Source organism: Sminthopsis crassicaudata, chromosome 2 (genome assembly GCF_048593235.1).
Source record: "Sminthopsis crassicaudata isolate SCR6 chromosome 2, ASM4859323v1, whole genome shotgun sequence".
Taxonomy (NCBI): Eukaryota; Metazoa; Chordata; class Mammalia; order Dasyuromorphia; family Dasyuridae; genus Sminthopsis; species Sminthopsis crassicaudata.
This window is the reverse complement of record NC_133618.1, coordinates 28,252,978-28,270,679: the sequence shown is the minus strand read 5'-3', so window position 1 is coordinate 28,270,679 and position 17,702 is coordinate 28,252,978. Positions and strand designations below refer to the sequence as shown.

The window sequence follows — 17,702 nt, the reverse complement described above, 5'->3', positions numbered from 1 at the left end:
GAAAGACCTGGGTTCAGATCCCATTTCAGGTACTTACTATCTGTATGATTCTGAGCGAATCGCTTATCCTGTGTGCCTTCATTTCCTCATCTGTAAAATGACCCCGTGACTTCTAAGGTCCCTCTTATCTCCGATCCTATAAGTCATCACAAGATATAAAGAAACTGAGGTCCAGCGCAATGAAGAGATTTGCCAAAGTCACATGAGTAGGTGGGATCTGGATCCAGAATACTTGACTCCAGAGCATGGTCTTGTCACTTACACTATGTGATATTCTCAACAGGAGTTGCTTCCTTGTGCCCTTTTTGTAGCTACTTGGGGAAAGCAAGCCCAGGGATGATCCCAAAGGACACATGACCCCCAGAAGCATCTAGAATATGGTATAAGATGACAAGGTGTCAAGTGTCCTCTTAACTCATCCTTTGAGCTTCTGCGGTTTCCCGGCTGCAGTTAAACCAATCAGCCTACTGGAGTGTTGGAGCACAGGCTTAGTTGGAACTGGAAAGCCAGGACCCAAAGCTTCAGGTCAAAATGGGAACAGCCGGCTCTCCAAAACAAGGCTCTGTTGGGGAAATCACTGTGGCATTGTGGGTAGTTTGTTGTCTTAAGGTTCCAAATACCTGGCAACGTCATTAAAAACTCAATGCTCCCACTTCCAAGAGGGACCTTGACCTAACCCATAGAGATCCCCTAGAAGCCAGCGGGAGACTTTGTTTTTATCTCCTTTCTTCAAGTCACTCCATCATCCTCACCTTGCCAAGCAAGCCCCAGCTGTTTTTTTTTTTCCCTGTTCCTTCCAACACCTGCTTTTTGCTTCTTTCTTTCTTTTTTTCTTTTTTTTTTTTTCTTTTAAGCATCTAAACTCTGCCATATGCTCATTTCCCCCCTCCCTCCACCCCCTGGCGGTGTGACAGCAGCGTCCTTGTCTCCACGGTCTCTGTCCTCACTCTTTCTCTGGATCTCAAGCAGCTTGTCATCTGAGAGAAGGAGGGGGCCATTCCCGACCCCCCCCACCTCCTGCATGCACACACATACACACACCCCCTCAAACTCCCAGAGCTGGCTCAGAAGGGTTAATTAAGGTGTCTACACTGGCTTCCACACTTGCTAAACGTCCCTGGCGGGAGTCTGCAGTCGAGGAATTTGGGTGTCTGGTACTAATGCATTTCCATTCCAAAGCATTGTTCCAGCTGATTTGAATCTGCTCTTTAAAAAACGTGTGCAGTAAGAGTGTATGTGTTGGGGGGAAGGAGGGGGTGGGATTTTTTTTTTTTTTTTTGCAAAAGAACCACTTTCTAATGGATTCCATGCAAATGTTAACTTAGCCTTGGTGCCTTCTCTCCAAGATTATCTCTAATTTATCCTGTATACATTTTGTTTGTAAATAGTTGCTGAGTGTTGTTTCTCCCATTGGGCTGGGCTTCTTGAAGGCAAGAACCATTGTCTTTGAAGGGTTTTTTTTTGGGGGGGCCTTCCTTTGTAACCTGGACACTTGGCATGGGGCCTAGTATACAGTAGGCACTTAATAAATGCTTGTTGACTTGATGTGGGATCGCCTTGAAATGAGATCTGCACACGCACATAAATGGCATCTCTATTTCATTTGAAAAAGAGCCATAAACAGAGCAAGGTAACAGGAATTTTGTTCTAGAGCAACAACATTGAGAGGACATTGAGAGGACATCCTCCCCACTTTAGGAAATCTCCCCAACCCCTGCCTTTACCACAACCTTTGCCCCATGACAATAATTCCTAATTATGACAATGACTTTAAATTTTACAAAGGATTTTTCCTACAGTTTGCAAGGGGTTTTTCTACAGATTCTCTGTTTAAATGTTAGTATCCCCATTTTGCAGATGAGAAAACCAAGGCCCAGAAATGACTGTACCTTATTTGTGTGGTGATTTTCTAGACCACCAGCTGCCCTAAGCAGATCCAAATGAGCCATAGTGAATGAATTTGTAGGGACGTAAGAAAAGGGAAGTTTGGTATGGAAAGATTACCTTGAAACCCCAGCCCAGACAGACAACCTCACCTAACCATTTTGCTTGGCTCCCCAGGCGCTGATCGAGACGGCCCTGACACGAGTGGTCCTCCCCATGCCCATCCTAGTTCTACCTCCGATCATCATGTCTGTGCTGGAAAAGTAAGTGTGGAGGGTGGGAGGAGGACAGGGCAGCCATGCTCTTCAATAAAGGCAGGAAGAAAGGAAGGGGCAGTGTTGTGTGGTGGTTAGAGAGCCTACTTCTACCATCTGTATGATCTTGAACAAGTCTATTTCTTCATTTCTCAGGAAACTCATTAAAGACTATAAATTATAGAAAAGATGCCAACCTACAAAGGAGCCTTCCATACACACCCTAAGAAATCAGAGGCAAAAACCAAAAACCAAAACAAAAACAAAAACAAAGCAAAAAAAGAGAGAGAGAGAGAAAGGAAGGAAGAAAGAAAAAAGAAAGAAAGAAAGAAAGAAAGAAAGAGAATGGAAGGAAGGAAGGAAGGAAGGAAGGAAGGAAGGAAGGAAGGAAGGAAGGAAGGAAGGAAGGAAGGAAGGAAGGAAGGAAGGAAGGAAAGAAAGAAAGAAAGAAAGAAAGAAAGAAAGAAAGAAAGAAAGAAAGAAAGAAAGAAAGAAAGAAAGAAAGAAAGAAAGAAAGAAAGAAAGAAAGAAAGAAAGAAAGAAAGAAGAAAGAAAGAAAGGAAGGAAGGAAGGAAGGAAGGAAGGAAGGAAGAAAGGATGGAAGGAAGGAAGGAAGAAAGAAAGAAAGAAAGAAAGAAAGAAAGAAAGAAAGAAGGAAAGAAGGAAAGAAAGAAAAAAGAAAGAAAGAAAGGAAGAAAGGAAGAAAGGATGAAAGAAAGAAAGAAAGAAAAAAAGAAAGAAAGAAAGAAAGAAAGAAAGAAAGAAAGAAAGAAAGAAAGAAAGAAAGAAAGAAAGAAAGAAAAAAAGAAAGAAAGGAAGGAAGGAAGGAAGGAGAGAGAAAGAAAGAGAAAGAGAAAGAAAGAAAGAGAAAAAGAAAGAAAAAGAAAGGAAGGAAGGAAGGAAAAGAAAGAAAAAGAGGGGAAGATTGGGAGTTGGCTCTGAGAATTCCTTAGGGGGCAGGGCCTGTTTTTTGCTTTCCATGCATGGAGCTAGCACTTTATCAGTTCTTGTTACAGACTACCACCATTCATTCCAATCCCACAAGCACTGACAGAAGTGTCTGCCCTGAGAACATGTATTTATTGATATTAGGCACAGGGGATCAGGGACAGAGCAAAACCAGCTCGTGCCCACAAAGAACTTAGGTTTTACTCCTGGAGGAGGGGGTGGAACAGAATATGTCATGTGCTCTGGTAAGTATAGAATTGAGAATGAACTCAGTGACAAGCCATCAAGGACAACTCAGGGAAAGGAGAGAGGGAATAAGATTGGATGCTGAGGCCTTGAAGGCCTGACTAAAAATCATTCATATGGATTGTATGAACCATAGGAATCCTTGTGGTTCTTAGATGGGAGAGAGGATTCTGGGTAACATAATAAAGGCATTGCTCAGGGGCACTGACCTGGAAATGGTGTACAAAGTAGACTAGAGGAAGAGGGGCTGGTGGCTCCTATAGGCAGAGGAGCCTAAAGTGTGGCAGGTGCACTTATTAAGCACCCACTGTGTGCCAAGTACTATTTTAAGCACTAGATATACAAATACAAAAAAGAAAGATAGTCCCTGTTCTCGGGGAGCTTACAATCTAATGGGGAAAGGAAACTGAAAAGTGGGGGTGATGGGAAATGCAGGATGAGGTGCCTACCATGGGGGAGTCATGGAGAAATCAGTCAGAGAAATTCCAAAGCAGTGCAACCTGGTGAGAAATGAGGGTCACACAGCTAGTAAGAGTCTAAGGCTGGATTTGAACTCAGGGCTGTCCAGCTCTAGGTTTGACAACCCAGCCCCTGGGCCGCCTCGTTGCTTCTGAACTGTTCTCTTCAGAATCCAAAACTGGCTGACTCTGGGTCAGTATTCCTCTCTGGGCCTCAGCTTCCCTCCTCCAGAAAGCAAAGGGCTTTTTCAAGTCCCTGTTGGATTAGGAGACGTCCATTTGACTTTCAGAAGATCAATCATTTGGCCAAGAGTCAGGTGAAAGAACAAAAGATCACAGAGTTACGGATCTAGTGGTATAATGATTTGTCTGAAATCACAGGTACTAAGATACAGAACTGAGAGTGGAAACCCAGTCCCCAAATACAGAGTTCTACCCCAGGACATGCCCCCCCCCCAACCTGGAGGCCTGGCTAGGGAAGGATGGCAACCCCCCCCCCCCCCAGATGCTTGTCCCATCTCCCTGATCCCTAGGGCCTGGGCAGTTATTAAAGTCCTGCCCATGTGCCCATGTGCTCCTGCTTAGCTACGGGCCGGGCTGGGGCCAGGCTGGGCAGTGGCTGAGGAAGACCGGGCCTTCATTCCCGAGTTTCCAGGCAGGTTTCGGAGGCAGCTCCCGGCCCAGGAGCCAGGTCTTGCTTCCCTCCCCAGCACGTCTCACATCTCTCCATCTGCATATTTGAGCTCGGCCAGCTGCCTTCCTCATCTCTGCTGCCATTTTTCCCTGCCTCTCCTGGCATCTCTCCTCTCCGCCTGCTGTGGGTTTAACTCTGGGCCTGCCTTCTTGGCTGTTCAGAGAGAACTGCGTCTCCTATCCTTCCCGCCCCCAGCCTCTGTCCTCCCTTTCCCCCAGAGCTGTCCAGGCTCACTACCTGGGGGCTGAGGTGGGAGCAGAGGAGCAGAGCAGCCCCCCGGTGACAGCAAACCATGCATGGAGGCTGCAGGCTCCCTGGGAAGGAGCACAGCAGAGAGCTGGACAGCTCCTTGGATCACCCCCCCTCCAGATGAGGAAACTGAGGAAAGCCAGATCTTCAACCAATATGCACCAGAGGTGGGATGGGAAGCCTCTCTTCAGGTTTAGATCCCTGACCCCTCTCCCCCCCCCCAACCTTCAGTTGTGCCCCAATGAGAAAGGGGGGGCAAATCCCCAGCAATTCACTCTGGCTCAGTTCAACTCAGCAAGAAAGCTTCCTCTGCCCCAGCAACTGTTCTGGGAGCAGGGACCCAGACAAAGACGGGAGCCAGCTAACCCGGCTCCATCACTGTAGAGAAAAGGAAACTAAGTCACGGTCACGCAGATAAAAATGTCAGAGGCCAATAGGAACCTGAGCTTTCTCACTCCAGATCCAGCTCGCTTCCCGTTATCCGGGGATTTCCTGGAGGTTACAAGGTGTAGATTTAGAAGTAAAATTTAGCACTAAGGGGGAATCGGGCAAGGTTCCTTGTCTGAGGTAATATTGGCCCGACTTGGAGTCCCTAGAGGCAGAAATGGGGAGGGAGGGCATTTCGGGAAATGTGGGGCCAAATTGTAAAGGACTTTAAAATGCCACATGGATGGAATAGGGAGCCACAGGAGCTTTTGGAGCAGAGGAGTGACCTGATCGCTGTGCTTTAGGAATCTCCTTCTAGCTTCCGGGGTGACCTGGATGGGCAGGATTAAGGGAATGACATCCTGTCTCTCTCCTCGAACCCCTCCTCCTCCTCACTAACTTCTGACACCCAGTAGGAGATGCTGTGGTGGAAGGAAGCTGTGGCTTTAGCTATGGGAGATCCCTCGTTCTCTCCTAATCATCAGTCAAGGAAAGGGAGACGACCCCAAAGCCTTCCTCTACCGTTGCCTGTTCTTTCCTCTGAGGTTCGTGTTGTTCAGACCCAGCACCTGGGCCAGATCCCCATGGCCATTAATTGCCAGCCATCATGCCATTCTCCGTCCTTTGATGGATTAGGTGCCAGGACCCCCAGTCTTTCCCTCCTCCCCAATTTCTACTCCAGTACTTAGGACCACAGCATATGCACTAGTGTTGCCTCAAATGGCCTAATGTCCCAGTCTCCCCATTTCTCAGACTCCACCATGCTCCAGCCCGACCAGAGATGGTTTTGCCTTCATCCCTCACCCATCACTCTTCCATTTCCATGTTTGCCATGAAATCCCTGTAGCGGATCATAATCTTTATCATTCCAGCTTTCCCCCTCTCTCACACCCGTTCCTATCCCCATTCTTCATCCATCCACGACCTCCATTGCCTCCATCCCAACTTTCCCCGCAGATTCTATCCCCCAATTGGGCACTCACTACACTTTCCCTCCCCTCCCCCAAACCAACTCAGTTCCTGGTCTTGTCACCAACCTCAGCCCTGGATGGCTAGACTATCCACCTTCCTTCCTACTCATGTGCATTTGGGACCCCTTCCCTTGAACATGCCCAAGTTCTCGTCAGCTCTCAGTAGTTCTTTAACAGGTCTCCCATCCTCTAGGGCCTCCATCCAGCCATCCTCCTCCCTATTGCCAGAGAGTTAGCGTGTGTCTGCCCCTGCAGTCCCTCTACACAATAAACTCTCCTAGTGCCTCCAAGATCCAGGAGGAAGTCCTCTCCTAGAGACTCTTCATAGCCTGGCACCTTCTTAGACCTTCCTCCCCTCCCCATATCAGGGGGTCTTTCCGCTTCCTGGCCTACTGTGTGATCCTTCCATACGATGGAGGCCGGCATTCTCCATTCATCTCCTACCTCTAAGCTCTTGCCCCGGCTGTTCCCCATGACCGACAAACTCTCCATCCTCACCTTTCCTTTGAGCTTCCTTCAATAATCAGTTCAAATCCCACTGGAGGGGGGCACCTTTCCTGGTTCCCCCCCCCAACTGTTGGTTCCTCCTCTGCTGAGATTACATTTTAACTATCTCCTCTGTACATATCACATTCTATACCGATGTATGGACCTAACATGTTGTCTCTGCAGTTAGAATGTGAGCTCCTTGAAGGCAGGCTTGGAGGCTTTTTCTGTGTATCCCCAGACACATAGCACAGTGTCTGGCACACAGTAGGCCCTTACTTAATGCTTTTTAGTGTTTCCTTTTAGAAGAAGTACAGAAGAGCGATTATTGGTAAACATTTTAGTTTCCAAACTCTGTGTTGCCCTGACTTGTCTGGTCCTGGGCGTATGAGAGCATCGATCCCGAGGAGATCCTCCTTGTCCAAATGAGGAACCCAAAAGTCAAAGAGCACATCATCCATTTTCTCTGCACCTCAGTTCCCTCACAACTTTAAAATAAAGGGGCTAGCCTCGGCCTTAATATCCTTCAAGCTTTAAATATTTAGAGATAGCAAGGTGGTTTCATGAATAGTCAGAAAAGCCCAAGTTCAAATCCTCTCTTAGACATTTGCTAGCTATGTGACCTGGGCAAGTCAAGCTTTGTGCCTCAGTTTCCTCATCTGTAAAATTGGATTCTATGTCCTTTAGAGTTCTTAGCTCTAGTTCTCTGAGCCTGTCAGCCCAGAGTTACACAGAGCATGCACTAATGCAATACCCATTGTCTTTGTATTGCACCATCTAATCTGTCAGCAGTTACATACACACCCCTCTCTCTCCTGTACTTAACAGAGGCCTCTGGAGACAAATACTTTATCCACATTGTACAACTCAGACAGAGGTCTGAATGGGAAAATTGAAGGGCAGGAAGGAGGTGAGGGTGTTGCTGGGACAGGCTCATAGGTCTATTCCAGAGACCATTCTCATCCATCTTCTGCATGAGCCCACAGCTAGCTTCATCCAGGAGCCCATGTCGAGCACCATCCAGCATCATTCAGTAGCCCATGATTAGCATCATCTAGCATCATTCAGAGCCCATGACTGTCTTATCCAAGAGCCCACAGCCAGCATCGTCCAGGAGCCCACGACTGTCATTGTGCAGGAGCCCCACGGCTGGCATAGTCCCATAAACCCATGACTGGAGTAGTCCCTAAACCCTTGGCCTGCATCGCCACTTAATCTCTACCTCCAATAAGATCCCGCTTGCCGATTTCTTCGTAAGAAGAATCCCACAGAATCTGTCAGATGGGATATTGTAGTTAGCTCTTGTCATGTTTAGTTTAGCATGTAACACCTTCTTCGAGGCAAACACGGCTCTAGTTCAGTGATCCCGATAACTTGTACTCATCCGCTTAGCTGCTTCCATATGGAATAAATTGTGGTGCCTACTGCAAAGTGTGAGAGGCGCTGCCCAAATTACACCAAATGTAAACCACTAATGAACAGAGTGAGGAGAGCAGAACTAAGGTGTATTTGGGGCGAGCTGCCGCAGGCTCTGTCTGGGGACTTGCAGTGCATGGCAAAGCCCCAGCTCAGGGAGAGAGCGTGAACGTGCGAGCCGCGAGTGCCCCACACCTCGCTTCTGCGGCCAACTCCCTCCTCCTCGGCGGCTCCCTACGGCGCTGGGCTTCCCACCTACTCTGGGCCTCTCAGCAACAAGGCCGGGAGCAATCCTTACTCCGATTTCCAGAGCACATCATAAGGCTCACGATATAATTCAGCTTCACAAAAATAAGATTAGATGTCTCCTATGTTCTGGGCACTGTGTTACCCACGGAAGGTTCAAAGGCAGCAAAAGAGTCCTTGCCTTCAAGAAACTTGCATTCTCCTGAACAGAAGCAATGTGATTAGTAAGGATAAGGTGGAATAGTGGATAGGGAGGCCATTTTGGAGTCAGGAAAATGTGAATTCAAATCTCACCTTAGCTACTTACTGGCCTAACCCCTTTCAGCCTTAATTTTCTCATCAGAAAAATGGGGACAAAAGTAGCACCAAATGTTAAAGGAGTTCTTATAAAGATTAAATGAAATGCTCTATGCAAAGGGCTTAGCCAACCTTTAAGCACTAGCTATAATTATTATGTTGAGTGGATTTATTAACTTCCTGAAAGGCTGGGAAGGTCAAATATTGATTGCTGACTTTCATTTTTGTAGGACATTTAAGCTGACCAATCATTTTCATTTCTGGTATAATGTAAACTAAAGACGGCCTCTGCAGAGATGTTAGATTTGTATCCTCGGTGCTCAGCACTGGGCTACATAGTAGGGTATCCATGCTCCTTGGGGGTACTTAATAAATGTTTGTTGATCGATGGACAATTGGATTGGATTGGACAACGCCATAAGTTACAATGAAACTGTCCCCATCTCACAGATGAGGAAACAGAAAAATAAGATGGCTCGCCTATAAATGTTAGAGGCAGGATTCAAACTCAGGTCTTCATGTAGGAGGCAATGTGACAGAGGGGGAAACTGAGGCTGAGAAAGATTAAGTGACTTTTCCCCAGTCACATAGTGTCTAAGACTGATTTAAACTCAGTTCATCCAAATCCTGTCCTACCCAGCTGCCCTATCAATCAACAAGCAAAGCAATCAACCCCACCAAGCATCTACAATGTGCTAGGTCTGGTTCTGGGCACTCCCCGTAGTTAGCTCTTGAGCACTGGAGATGAACCCTGAAGAATAAGTTTCAGTATATGGCAAGGTCAGTTACTTCCATAGATAACAGGGGGGAAACATGATGAAACTTGAGTTGAGAAGGCAGGAAAGACACACAGGAGAGAGAGCACACAGATCTGCCTGGTTTGGACATAGGAGATGTTTTGGAAAGTAGCAGGAGAAAAGGTTGGCACCCCATACCCAGCAAAGAAGACAAAAGATGGTAATATCCAGTGCTGGAGGGCTAGACAAAAGTCAGGCCCACTAATGCATTTTTGGAGGCACTGTGCACTGCTATAACCATTTTAGGAAGCAACTTGGAATTATATGAATAAAGTACCTAAAACATCCATATTCTTGAATCTGGAGATTCTACTGTGAGATATACAACTTAAGGATGTCTTTGAGAAGAAGAAAGTTCCCCATATAAGATAAAAATATTTATAACTATTTTTTGTAATTGAGAATAAAGAAGATTGGGAGGAAAATAAACAAATCAGGGCACATTAATTCTAATATTACCAAGAATGGTGAAATAGGCAGTTTCCGACACTGGTAATATGGGGAGCCAGTAATGATAGTCATTCTAATTTACATTACCACAGCAACAAAGAGTCAATTTTGACTTGGACTCCATGAACTCATTTTTTTTTAACTGGGTAGCAATCTATGCTGTCAAAATAACATGAATGATTAGTTAATAGATAGATGATGGGGTGACAAATGGCAATGAAAAGTCTTTGGGATTATGTTAAAAATCCAATGAATTTTGAACTATGAATTATTGTTGCTGTTGTTAGTAATAAATGCAAAGTGAATTTAGAACAACAACAAAAAAAAACAAATTAGGGCCCACGAATATAATGGAATATTACTGAATTATAGAAAAATGATGGATGCGATGAATAGAGAACGGTAACATGGATTGATTCAGAGTAAAGTTGGTAGAACTGGGAAAATGATGATATAATAACTACAGCAATGTAAATGGACAGAAATCAGTGGCGAGTGACTATAGAGAATTACAAGGAACAACATGACTCCAAAGGGACTTCAGAGAGAAGATGCCTTCCCTGATATTTTTGCAGAGCTGGGAAGTCCATGGGGGTAGAACATTGCTCATATTTTCAGATTTTTTTTTTGATGAATATCAGTTTTGATGATTTTTTAAAATCTTTTTAATAAGATTTTCTTTCTTATATGAAAGAATAGTAGGCAGTGTTAAACCAAAAAAAAAAAAAACAAAAACAAAAACAAAACAAAACAAAAACAAAAACCAACAACAACAACAAAAAACAAACAAAAAAATGACTTAAAAAACAAAACAAAACCAAAAACCCAAGAGAATATTGGGAAGAGATTCTGAAGATTCTGGACTTCATTCCATAACTAGTGGTGAGTCATTCAGCCTTCAGCAGGGAGCTGTGACACAATATAACTAGGAAGAGATTCACCCAGCCTCTGTGGGGGCCATTGACTTTGGATGGAGGTTGCACAGAAGCCCACTTCTGCGGGAAAAAATGGGTAACAGGAGACAGGCCCCAAAGTCCACTGTCTGTTCTCCCGGGGCGGCTCCTGATCTCATTGTCAGCAGCAGCTCTCTCCACCTCCTGTCACCAGGGCACTTCATGCAGAGGACAGTCTTGAGAAGGAAGTCACAAATAGCAGCGGTTGTTGCCAAGAGGCAGTTGGCTGTGGAGTCCAGCAGCAGAGCTCGGCGCCAAGCGTGCTGACTGATTTGGCTCCAGATCTGGGGTGATATCTGGGAGAAGGAAGAAAGCAGACCCACAGTCTACCAGAGTTGGGAGTTTTAGCCCCCAAAAGTGATCTCATTTTGTCAAGAAGCTCTTGCACTAAATTTTCCAGATTTCTAGAATCTGAAGCCCAATTAAGACCTGGCACCTTGGGTGTTAATCAAGGGTGTTGGGGAGGGTTTTTTTTAAAATCCTCCTCCAACCAATGCTTAACTCACCCTAATGAGGATGTTTTAGCCATTGTAATGGGAGCTGCCCGGCTGGAAAGATGGCCTGGAAGTCGCACCTCAGAGTTCACAGCGGAGGTGTTTTGGTAGACTTGGAGCCTTCCCAGGTGACTGTAGGGCCCCCAACAGGGCTGTAATTACAAAGGAGGCCTCATCCAAACAGCCATGCCAGGCTGGCATTAGGAGGAGAACTGGGGAAGACTGGCCTGGGGCCTTCGTCAGGGAGCCTGGGGGATACATGGATGGAGAAATGGATGGTTAGATGAGTGGATAGGGAGAATATTTCCTTGGACTTCTGAAAGGAAATGGAGACAAGGGTGCAAAAGGTCAGGACTGGTGCTATCTGTGTGCAAGGGTGCAAAAGGCCAGGACTGGTGCTATCTGTGTGCAAGGGTGCAAAAGGCCAGGACTGGTGCTATCTGTGTGCAAGGGTGCAAAAGGCCAGGACTGGTGCTATCTGTGTGCAAGGGTGCAAAAGGCCAGGACTGGTGTTATCTGTGTGCAAGGGTGCAAAAGGCCAGGACTGGTGCTATCTGTGTGCAAGGGTGCAAAAGGCCAGGACTGGTGCTATCTGTGTGCAAGGGTGCAAAAGGCCAGGACTGGTGTTATCTGTGTGCAGGGGTGCAATCCCTGCCCTACTTCCAATGACACAGAACAGATAATGACACTGTGACCAGAACCCGGGCAGCATGAACTTCCTGCCAACACACCTCTGGGCTAGCCCATCAATTCTGTTGTGTCAATTTGATAGAGAATTGGCCAGAGACCCTCGCTGTCCTGCCTTTCCTTTCCCCTTTCAGTAATCATTTGTTCATTTAGCAGTCACTTTTTTTTTTTTGCTTCCTATTACTTTGTAAAATTCTTTTTTTTAATTTTAATAGTTTTTATTTACCAGATATAGGCATGGGTAATTTTACAACATTGACAATGGCCAAACCTTTTGTCTAATTTTTCCCCTCTTCCCTCCCCCACATGGCAGGTTGACCAATACGTGTTAAATATGTTAGAGTATAAATTAAATACAATATATGTATACATGACCAAACAGTTGTTTTGCTGTACAAAAAGAATCAGACTTTGAAACAGTGTACAATTAGCCTGTGAAGGAAATCCAAAATGCAGGCGGACAAAAATAGAGGGATTGGGAATTGTATGTAGTGGTTCATAGTCATTTCCTAGAGTTCTTTTGCTGGGTGTAGCTGGTTCAGTTCATTACTAGCAGTCATTTTGATATCTTCCTTGTACCTCTAGAAAGGTGGGAGGCCGTTACAATGTAGCAAATGACTTTTCTAAAATATTAATTTTGCTGAACTTTTCCTATCTTAATTTTTTTTTTCATTATAAGGGATAGGAGGGGTTGGGAGAAAGATTCATGTAGATGATGTAAAAAAGATGTCAATAGTAATTTTAGGTGACATGAAAAAAATTAGTAAGCACTTATAGAGCACTTACTAATATACCAGGTACCTACTAGGCACTAGGAATAGAAAGAAAGAAAAGGAAGAGAAGAAAAGGAAACAAGGAAGAGAAAGAGAAAGAAAAAAGGAAGAAAGAGGAAAAAGGAAGGAAAGAAGGAAGAGTGAGAGAGGAAGAGAAAAAAGGAAGAGAGAAAGGAAGGAAGAGAAAGAATGATCCCAGAGATAGAAAGAATTACAGAGAAAGAAAGGAAGGAAGGAAGGAAGAAAGGATAAAGAATGATCCAGAGATAAAAAGAACTAAAGAGAAAGAAGGGAGGGAGGGAGGGAGAGAGGAAAAGAAGGAAGGAAGGAAAGAAGGGAGGAAAAAAAGAAAAAGAGAGAGAAAAAAAGGAAAAATAATTGCCATCTTTAAGTAACTTAATTCTACTTAGAGGAATCAGCATAAGCATCAATGTGCATCAATATATACTAGCTACAAAGTAACTTCAGAGGGCCTTAAATACAAAGCAACACCAGGGGATAAGGGATACATCTAATGTAGGAATTGTGGGAACAAGGCCTTGAAGGAAGCTGGGGCTTCTGAGACGCAGAGATGAGGAGCAAGTGTGTTCTAGGCAGGGGGATCAGTCTGCACAAATACATTGGGATGAGATGTGAGGGTTGTATGTGAAGATCAAGAAGTGCCCCCTTCAGCTAGAACCTGGGGGAGAGGTAGTCTGGCACCGGATGGAGAAGGCCTTTAAGAACCAGCAGGTGAATCTGCTCCTGTCAACAGGGAACTGCTGGAACTTCCCGACCAAGGGGCAGCGTGCTGACACCTGGGACTTAAGCATCCAAGCTTAAGTGGCAGCCAGTCCTTGGTGGCTTCCGGGGCCACATCTGGGGACCCAGAAGAAGGCCTCACCAATGCTCAGTGTAGTTTCCCCTGGGGCTCCCTTGTCCCCTCCTCCCACTGCCTGACGTAGTCAGCATGAACTCCTGGGCCCCATGTTGCCCGGCTCCATTCTTCTGCCGACAGCCTTAGCATAGGGCCTAAATGAGTTCCCATCAGCCCCAGATTCAAACCTGTGCAGCCCCCCTCTGGTGACAAGTCTTTAAGACCCAACTCAAGGGCCGCCTCCTCTAAGCAGCCTTCCCGGATCCCCCTTGTTAATGAGCAGTCTTTTTCCTGAAAATCAGTTTTCTGTGTATTTGTGGTTTTTCCTGTCAGTTCTTGAAAGCAGGGGCTCTTTTTCATCCGGGCCTTTATCCCCAGAGCCTCACAGTGTGGCTCACACATAGGCTTTTAAAGGCTCACTGGATTGGATTAAATGAGTTAGCCCACAGAGCTACAGTAGGTCGGCATCTGTTGCCTCACTGGTACCTGAAACACGCCCCAACGAGGGGAGAGAAGAAAGGAGGAAAGGAAGGAGGGAGGGAAGGAGAAAAAAGGAGAGGAGGGAGGAGGAGAGAAGAAAGAAGGAAGGGAAGGAGGGAGAAAAAAGAGAGAAGGAGGGAGGGAGGGAACAAGAGAAAGAAGGAGGGAGAGGGAGAGAAAGACATACACACACAGAGAAAGAGACAGATAGAAAAGACAGAGAGCCTGGCATGTGCTTTAGAACTAGGGAGCACTCTGGAGACCATCCAGCCCATCTCCCCTCATTTTAGGCACGAGGAAACCAAGACCCAGAGAGGTGGAGGAATTTGCCCAAGCTCACACAGCTATGGAAGCCCAGAATTTCAGTGAAGTGGAATTCTTTTATACCACTTAAATGTTGGTGACCTAGAACTTGAGGGGTCCTGGTGGTGGTGGGTAAGGGGGGAAGGAATTCCTCCTCATCCTCAGTCTAACCTGGCCCCTCTCTTTCCCACTCCAGGACGTTTCTCCTGCAATCTCGGCCCCGGCTCCTCCTGCCCGTGCAAAGTTTCGTGTGCCTTGCCGCCTTTGGCCTGGCCCTGCCTCTCGCCATCAGTCTCTTTCCACAGATGTCGGAGGTCAGTGACGGGGAGGGCTGGGGGAGGGAATGATGCTGAGATGGGCAGGAATCACTCCTGCCCCTCTTTTGGGATGTGTTACGGGCTATTCCTGCGACTTCCAGTTACCAAGTGCCCCCTTCTGCTCATGCGGTCCGTCCTGGCTGAGTGTCCCATAAGTTAGAAAATACACCATGCTGATGGCGGCCAGTGTGCCTCAAGATTTAGAGACTGGCATGGTCTAAGTAGGGTCTGGAACTCACTGAGCTCACCAAAGTGGGATTTAGGAATCGCTCTTTTTGGCCCAGGGCTTTTAGCCTGGAGTTGAAGAACTCTGTGTGTGTGTGTATGTGTGTGTGTGTGTGTGTGTGTGTGTGTGTGTGTGTGTGTGTGTGTGTGTGTGTTGGGCACATGTAAACACACACGCATGCATATATTTATATACACATGCAACAATATTTCAATGTAATTGGTTTCCTTTGTGACTGTATGCATTTTATTTTATGCACACTCTTCTGAGAAGGGCTCATTAGGGTTAGCTAATTAGCTGCCCAAGAGGTTCAGGACCTCAAAAAGGTGGAAGAGTTCTGCCTTAGGGAGAGAACTGGTCTCTCTCAGGTGGGCCCAAGGTTCCAAGCCACCATGACATTCTATACATCATGTAGAGTGTAAGCTTGTTGAGGGCAGAGATGGTCACATTTTGTCTGTGTCCCTGATGCCTAGTACAGTGCCGGGCACAATGCATGCTTGTGCAATTAGATTGGAGAGAAATCCTAGGACTATGATGTTGTTGGTCCAAAAGTATCACAAGAACCAGACATGTGATGGAAAAGTCCCAAGTACGCTGGGAACGTGCACCCTGAACGTCCTAAGAGAATTAGTTCCGACGCCATTTGTTACAAGGACTAATTGAGGCTTGGGCCTGCTCAGCAGAATGCTGGGGATGGTCAGACACGCATCTTAGTCAAGGTCCCTGCTGATTCGGGGATGCCGGCTACCTCAACAGAGCCTGCTTCACTGTGGGTGCTCCCTCATCATCAATAAGAACATCAATAAGAAGTCTTCCTACCTTGGCTGGAAAATTCATCCCCGGCTTGCTGACCCCCCAAGGTCAGAATTTATCTAGGCCAGTCCTTGGGTGACAAATAGAGGGAGAGGCAGTTTTGGGGAGGCAGAGAGGGCAGCAGTCAGCTCCTGGATCTGCTTCCTAGCCATGAGTTCTAAGCCACTCCCTTACCCTGCCCAGCCTCAGTTTCCCATTGAACAAAATGCTGAACTCTAAGATGCCAATCTCCCAAGTCCAAATCTCCTAAGTCTTTTACCAGACTACACTCGAAGCTTCTTCCAGAGCTGGAGAAGCTGCCAGAGCTTATGCTCAGCTGGCAGAGATTTCAAGATCCCAGGGTTACCTCCACACTATGATGAGGCTTTCATGGAGCCATGAATGTTTCTGAGCTAATTAAATGAAAAGTTTTTTGCTGGAAATCTCAGGAAGGCCCCGTGGAGCCCAGGAGAGCACCATTGTACCTTTGGGCCACCCAGGAGAGTCTGTTGTTATTGTTATTCAATCTGTTCCCTCATGTCCGATTCTTGGTGACCCCACCCAGGACATAGATGGGACCGAATCGAATCCCCTCATTTCCAGAGAAGGAAACAGGGGCCAGAGAGTGTTTTTATCCACTAGCTTGCAGAGCCCACAACCTCCCTCTTCCAGAGGAGCTGGAGCAACAGTAAGGTGGAGCCCCATTCTCTAGCAATTTCTCTAAAGTTATACAACCAGCCAGTAGCAGAATCCTACGTTTAGGCCCCAGCTTGACTCCTGAATGGTCTTGGAACCAGAGAATTTCAGTTGAAAGGTACCTCTGTGTCCATCTAGTCTATCCTGTGCCAAAAGAATCCCTCCTAATGTCCCCAGCCTCTGCTCAAGGCTTGCACGGAAGGGACATGCATCCCAAAACAACCCACCGCACCTCTGGACCACTCTGATTGCTGGGAAAGGCAACAAGGGGATGCCAGGCTTGGAGCCGGGAAGACCTGAATTCAAATCTGGTCTCTGGCACTTCCTAGCTATGGCTAGTCACTGTGCTTTGTTTGCCTCAGTTTCCTCATCTGTAAAATGAGCCAGAGAAGGAATGGCAAACCACTCCAGTATCTTTGCCAGGAAAACTCCAAAAGGGGGGGTCATAGAGCTAGACACGACTGAAATGACTGAACAACAGCAAACAATTCTTAGGCAATTTTCCTAATCTGGCTCCTTTGTAACTCCCTTACCCACCCACCATTGCTCCTATTTCCGACCTTTGGGACCAAACAAAACAAGTCTGATTCCTCTTTCACACATCAGTCTTGAAGATAGCAAGCTCGTCTCCCCTGAGCGTTCTCCAGTCTAAACAAATCCTGTTCTTTCCACTGATCTTCATGTGCCATGGATTGCATGCCCATTAGGACCCCACCAGTCTCCTTTCCTCTCCAGCCTGGCAGCGATCTTCCTCCACACTCCAGGCAATGTCTAACCAGAGCAGAGGAGAGGTCAATCACCTCCAAGTCCCTTTGGTTCAATACTGCTTTACTTTGGTTGGACCATCGTTAACTTACCATGATTGAGCTTGCGGTCTACTGACATACCCAGATCTTTTTTTTCAGACACGTCACCCTCTCATCCCTGCCCACCCCATCTTGTCCATGTGAAGCTGATTTTTTTTAACTCGGATGAAAGACTTCACATTTATACCTACTGGATGTCCTCTTTTTCGATTTAGCTTAGTGCTCGGGACCGGCACAATCCTTTTTTGAGATTCCCCAGGCTGCCATCCATGTGCCAGCTGTCCCTCCCGGTTTGTGTCATCTGGATGGTTCAGCATCCTCTTGGTTCAGAGCCAATGATTCTCCCTCCTCATTCTCCGCCATGGCTTACATAAGGACTCTCCATTCTCAGGACTGGGAAAGAATGCACTTAAGAGCTAGCCGGGGGCAAGGAAGGGCTGAATGGGGGATTCCTTTATATTTTATTGCAGAGACCTGGAGAGACATCCTCTAGGTCT

The 17,702-nt window shown here is 46.4% G+C and overlaps 1 protein-coding gene across 3 annotated transcripts in view; it reads left to right on the top strand.

Moving 5' to 3' along the window:
* The window catches only part of SFXN5 (sideroflexin 5), a 203,896-nt gene that overhangs the window by 143,742 nt on the left and 42,452 nt on the right, over positions 1-17,702 (top strand). For all 3 annotated transcript variants that reach the window (XM_074285546.1, XM_074285548.1, XM_074285547.1), the window contains exons 12-13: positions 2,062-2,147; positions 14,565-14,682. In XM_074285546.1, the coding sequence (XP_074141647.1) occupies positions 2,062-2,147; positions 14,565-14,682 (204 nt within the window). The remainder of the gene's footprint in view (positions 1-2,061; positions 2,148-14,564; positions 14,683-17,702) is intronic.